Source organism: Aythya fuligula, chromosome 8, assembly GCF_009819795.1.
Source record: "Aythya fuligula isolate bAytFul2 chromosome 8, bAytFul2.pri, whole genome shotgun sequence".
NCBI classification, from domain to species: Eukaryota; Metazoa; Chordata; class Aves; order Anseriformes; family Anatidae; genus Aythya; species Aythya fuligula.
This window is the reverse complement of record NC_045566.1, coordinates 31,993,004-31,998,503: the sequence shown is the minus strand read 5'-3', so window position 1 is coordinate 31,998,503 and position 5,500 is coordinate 31,993,004. Positions and strand designations below refer to the sequence as shown.

Sequence of the window (5,500 nt, the reverse complement as noted above, 5' to 3'; positions counted from 1 at the left end):
GCGGGGCTCCCCGTGGCTCTGCCCGCGTTCCCCCGCGTGTGGTCGTTTCACTTACGGGCTCGGCTCGGGGTTCACGGTTCAAGAGTCCCTGCTCTGACTGATCGCCTCCTTCGGTGGCTGGTGGCTGCCTGCAGACGCTCCTGCCCCTCGGCTTCCCCTCGCTTCCTTCTCTGCGGTGCTGGGGCTTGTTTGGGGATGGGGAGGGGAAGGGCTCGTTGCGGGGACCGCGGTGCCGCTTCACCGGGGGTGCGGGGTGCCCGGCATGGGGTTGGCCAGGGGGTTGAGGGCCGGCTGCCCGCCGGGCCCCAGCCCGTGGATGAGCACCCGCGGCACCAGCGGCCGCTGGAGCTGGGGGTGCGGCGCGGGGGGAGTCCGGTACATGCTGCTGTACATGGCCGCGGCCGCCGCGGCCGCCGTCGTGCTGTCCATGCTGCCCAGCAGGCTTGGGTGGTAGAAATAGGGCGAGGGGAACATCCTCTGCAGGGCCGAGTAGTTCCCGGCCTCGGCCAGCAGCTCCAGTCCCACCGCCGTCTGCCGCTTCCACTTCGTCCTGCCGGGGGGAGCACAAGAGGTGGCTGCAGAGCGGGCGCCGCGACGGGGCCCCCGGCACGGCCCGACGAGCGCCGCCGGCTGCGGGCGGCCAGCCCCTTCCCCTCTCCGGCGCTGCCGGGACCCCGACGGGGCACTGCGGCCCTCGGTACCCGCACGGGGCCGGCCCCGGGCAGCCCCGGCCCCCGGTGCCCTGGCTCCCCCCGCGTACACACACGCACACGCGCGGAGGCTCCGGCCAAATTAATAAACATGGCGCCCCGGTTAGATTACAGCGCGCTGACACTAATGTTTTCCGACAGAATTAGGGTGGCTGCAACCGTATGTAATGAGACAGAAAATTATGGCAGCGGTGACAACTGGACGGACCCCCTGGCCGCCGGGGAGGGCGCGGGGCCGCGCACCGGGCTCCCGCAAAGAGGGCAAGACCGGCGGCGCCCCCCCCACCGCTCCCGTGGCCGGGCCGAGCTGAGCCGTGGGTGAGCCGCCGCCCCGTCGGGGCCCCCTTACCTGCGGTTCTGGTACCAGGTTTTCACCTGCGTGTCGGTGAGGTTGAGGGCGGCGGCCAGGTCCATGCGGTCCTGCACGCTCAGGTACTTCTGGCGTTCGAAGCTGCGCTCCAGCTGGTTGAGCTGGTGGTCGGAGAAGGCTGTCCTCGCCTTCCGCGGCTTCTTGGCCCGCACCGGCGGGCTGTCCCGGCTGCTCGTGATCTCCCGGTCGCCCTCCTCCTTTGTCCCTGCGAGCGAGCCGAGGAGCCGTGAGCGAGGGGCGACGGGACCCTGGAGCGACCCCCGCCCCTCCCCGGAGCCGTCCTCGGGCCCCGCTAACCCCTCCCCCGGGACTTCTCCGGGGCGTTTGGGGAAGGGGCGAATAAAGCGGGGGCGGCGGGATTTCCCCGCTCTATTTGTCAACGGCGAGGGTTTCGTTATTTTTTCGCCCTCCTCCCCCCCCCCGCCCCTAAAAGCTGGGAAATCGATATGTCAATCCACCCCTGCTTGTACCCGGGTTTCTAGCGCTCCTTGATCTTCCCTGCAGGAAGAACAATAATCTCTCTAATTGACCCACTGGGGAGGTTGGTGCACACAAAAATGGCCAGACCAGACTGTACATCTGTTTTGGGCACTCTTATGCTAATGCTAAAAAAGCAAAATGAGCGGCACACACCAGCGCCTCTCTGCTATTCAGCCTTGCAAAAATATGTGAATGGGGCAAAATTAGAAAAATGTGTCCCATCACCTCGCGGCTTGAAGTGCGCTTCCTGCGAAGCCAGCCTGCGGGAAGGAGAGGCTCCGCTCGCACAGAAGGAAAAAGATCTCCTCTCCGTGCCACTGTTTCTCACTCTTCCCCTTCCTTCCCCTTCCTTCTCCCCACGCACACATCGCTATTTTCATTTACAAACCCTGAGCTGCGGGGAGGCTTCCCCATGAGCCCGAAATCCATTAAAAAAAAAAAAAAAAAAAAAAAAAAAAAGTAAGAGAAGACGGAGAAATAATCCTTCCTTGTCCCAGCGCAGCAAAAAAACGGGGGTTTTGGCAGAACACACAAAGCCCTGCGACCTTCTCTGCTTATCGCGGGCCGGTTCTTTTTGTTTGTTTGTTTAATTTAAACTTCTTTCGTTTATTTGGTATTGGGAAGGTGGTGGGATTTGTTGTGTTTGTTTCTCTTTATTTTTATTTCAGATCGAATGAACAAAGCCGAAAAGGATGAAGGCATTAAGTGCAGCGGGGCCGCTGTGCGTGGTTCTTAGAAAGCCGGGGAGGCATTTATGCGCGATTGCCTAAAAAATAAACACGCTCTCCTTCCAAACGCCATCGCACCCGTTCAGCCTAATTTCGTTAAAAACGAGCAAGTTAAAATAAAAATAAATAAATACAATTAAATTAAAAAAAAAAAAAAAAGACGGAGAAGACGAGGAGAAATTTTCTCTCGCCGGACAGAATAAAACGCGGTTGCATTATTTTTTACCCATTTAACAAACGACACACCGACGATCGCGACAAACCCGTGCAGAGCGGAGCCGGTGCTGCTCTCCCCCGGTTCCCCCCGGTTTCCTCCTCCCACCGGGCCGTACCGGCGGCGGAGTGGTGCCAGGTCGTACTCACCGTGGCATTTGATGTCGCCCTGCGTGTCGTCGCGCTTGTCGAGCTTGGCTTTGCTGTCCTCCTGCTCGAGTTTCGGCCTGAAGCTCTCCGGGGCCGCGCTGCCCTCCTGCTTGGGGGTGTGATGGGGAGAGGGGACGCTGGTGCTGTAAGGTGCGCACGCCGCCAGCGGTTTGCTGTCGCCCAAAATGTCCTTAATTAAAAAAGAGGAGGTGGAAGTCCTGGGGCCGGAGCTGGCCGAGCCCAGCTGGGGCGGCGGCGGCGGCTGCTGGGGAGACGGCTGCAAACTCGGCGGCGGCAGCGGTGGGTGCGGGCCGAGGTGGAGGTGGTGCGGCGGCGGCGGGAGGCTCTCCGCCACCCCCAGGTGCGGCTCGGGCTGCTCCATGCTCACCGAGATGGGCGACGAGGGCGCCGTGCCCACGGTGTCGATCTCCGAGCAGGGGGACGGCGTGGCCTGGCTCCTAAAATCCGCGGGCCGGCCGTCGCCGTGCGGCCGAAAGTCCCCGTTCATGACGCTGGGGCTGCCGCAGCTGCCCCCGGACAGAATGGTGTCTATCCCGAAGCTGGACCCGCTCGGCCCCTCCATGGCGGCCCGCTAGCGCCGCGCCCGCATCCCCGGGAGCTGCCCGCTCACCGGGCGGCGGGCCGCGGGGGAGCAGCGCACCTGCGGCGGCACTCGGGCGGGCGGCACTAGCGCGGCGCCCCCGCCGAGCGCCGCATCGCCACCGGGCCGGGCCGGGCCGAGCCGAGCCGGGCCGGGCCGAAGTTAGTTGGGAAGTTGCGGGCGGAGGCGCGGAGCGGGGCGGACTCCGGCCACTGCGGTGCGCCCGCCCGTGCCGGCCGGCTCCTCTCGGCGGCGGCGACTCCCCCCATGACGTCACGGCCGCCGCGTCCCCCGCGGGTTATGATAAACCCGGGTTTTTTCCGCCGCCGCCGCCCGCCCCCATTGGCGGCCCGCCGAGCGGGGAGTGACGCCGCCAGGGCGGCATCCAATCAGCGCGCGCGGCGGCGGGCACCATCGCTCTCCCTCTGCTCCCCCCTCCCGCCGCTGCCGCCGCCGCAGCGCCGCCCCGTCGGGGAGAGGGGCGAGACGGAGCGAGAAGGAGGGAAAGGCAAATCGAGGAACGGGAGAGAGGGGAAGAAGGAAAGGGAGAGGAGCGGGACGGCACCGCCAGGGCGGAAGCGGGGCCGCGCCCGTCCCGGTGCACTGGGCGGCGGCGTGCGCACAGCGGGGCGAGCGACAGCCCTCGGGGGTCCGGGCCCACCATGTGGTGGTGGGGGGGGGATGTGGCGGGTGCTGGCACCGACGGGGCTACGGCGTGAGCGGGGAGCGCACGGCCCGCTGTGCCGTCGGGGCGCCCTGGGCCGCTCGGTCCCGCCCCGGGCCGCTCGGTCCCGCCCCCCCTGCGGCCCCGTTCCAGCTCCCGGCTGCGGGGTCGGGCCGTCCCGGTCCCCTCTGAGAGCAGCAGCCCGTGTTCGCGTCTGCGGGACGGCTCCGTTGTTGAATGTCAGAGTAATGGGAATTGCCAGTGACAAGACGTCGTATTAATCCTGATTAAGTGCCGTGTCAGCCTAATTAGCAGAGTAATTATAAGGTGGTAATGAATGATTCAGAGTTCTCTGAGTTACATTTTACTCCGAATTACTATTTCCAGGCCCCTATGAACCGGGAGCCTGCCCACCCCGCCGCCTCCCTTCCCAGCCTGCAGGCCCGTCCCGGCAAAGCACCTCCGAGACCCGGCCCGCCCCGAAAGCAGCAGCGGCGGCCCCAAACCTCCCCCCGCGGTGCGCCCCACGGGAGCCAGGGGCCGGGGGCGGCTTGAGGCGGGCACAGAGGGACGCGGCAGGGCGAAGGGGGCTCCGGGCGAGACTGGGCCAGGACTGGTTTAGGGGAAGGTTTTTGGATGCTGGTGGTCGGCCGCGACTCTCGGTAACGCCACGGGAGCGGGCCCGGCGACCCGGCCGCGGAGACAACGGCTTCCCCGTTGCAGGGAGCCCCGATCGGCTCTGCCGGTGGTCGCCCTGGGGGAGGGGAGGGCCCGGTGAGGACACGAGGGCCGGTTCGACCCCCGCCCCGTCCTGTCTGCACCGGGGATCCCCGCCCTGCCAGCGGGGGGCTCACCACTTCCCCACGAGCTGCGCCCTTCACCTCCCGCTTTCTCCCGCAGTGCGTCCCCCTGCGAACCTGCCCCGCTCAAAGGTGCGGAGGGGCGCGGGGACTGCATGGGGAGCAGGGGGGACACGGGGAGCCGCGGCGAGGCGGCAACTCATTGCGGACGGCTGGCCCCGATGTGACACACCGCAGCTGCATGGCGTCCCAGGGGCAGCGACACGGGGTGGGGACCCGCACCCCAAAGGACAAGGCCGAGGTCCCTCTATGCGGAGGGGGCTGCGGCCTTCGGCTCCGCTTCCGACGGCTTGGGACCGTGCTGAGCCGAGGAGCTCCTGGGTTATCGCTTTCAAAAACCGGGGACCTTCCCTGGCTGTCGCCGGTGTCACACCCGAAGCGTACGGCCCCCGCTGGGCGCCGCGGCAGGGCAGGTCCCGGCCCGACCCCCTCACTTCCTGAGAAGTTTTTCGACGGCAGGAGCACCCTCCCACCTGCAGCTCCCGAGCAGCCCCCGCGCTCCGCCCCGACGGCCCCGCCACCGAGGCCGCCGCTGGTCAGACAAGAAACCGCGGCGGTGCCGTGGTCTGCCGGGCGTGTAGTTTGCCCCGGAACTTTACGGGCCCGTTTTGTGCCCAGAGGCGAAGCCGGGGGAGGTGCAGGGCTGCCTGTGTCCGCTGGGCGGCGGCAGCGGCTGCCCCCGTGATCCCCAACGGGAGCCCGGTGTGGCCGGGGCCGAAGGCAG

General features: G+C 66.7%; 1 protein-coding gene across 1 annotated transcript; it reads right to left on the bottom strand.

Moving 5' to 3' along the window:
* Positions 1-237: 237 nt before the first annotated feature.
* BARHL2 (BarH like homeobox 2) lies at positions 238-3,234 on the bottom strand. Its single transcript, XM_032192771.1, has 3 exons — positions 2,652-3,234; positions 1,060-1,285; positions 238-550 (listed from the first exon to the last, which is right to left on the bottom strand). Exons 1-3 carry the CDS (start codon positions 3,232-3,234, stop codon positions 238-240), a joined length of 1,122 nt encoding a protein of 373 aa, XP_032048662.1.
* Between the last annotated feature and the right edge of the window lie 2,266 nt (positions 3,235-5,500).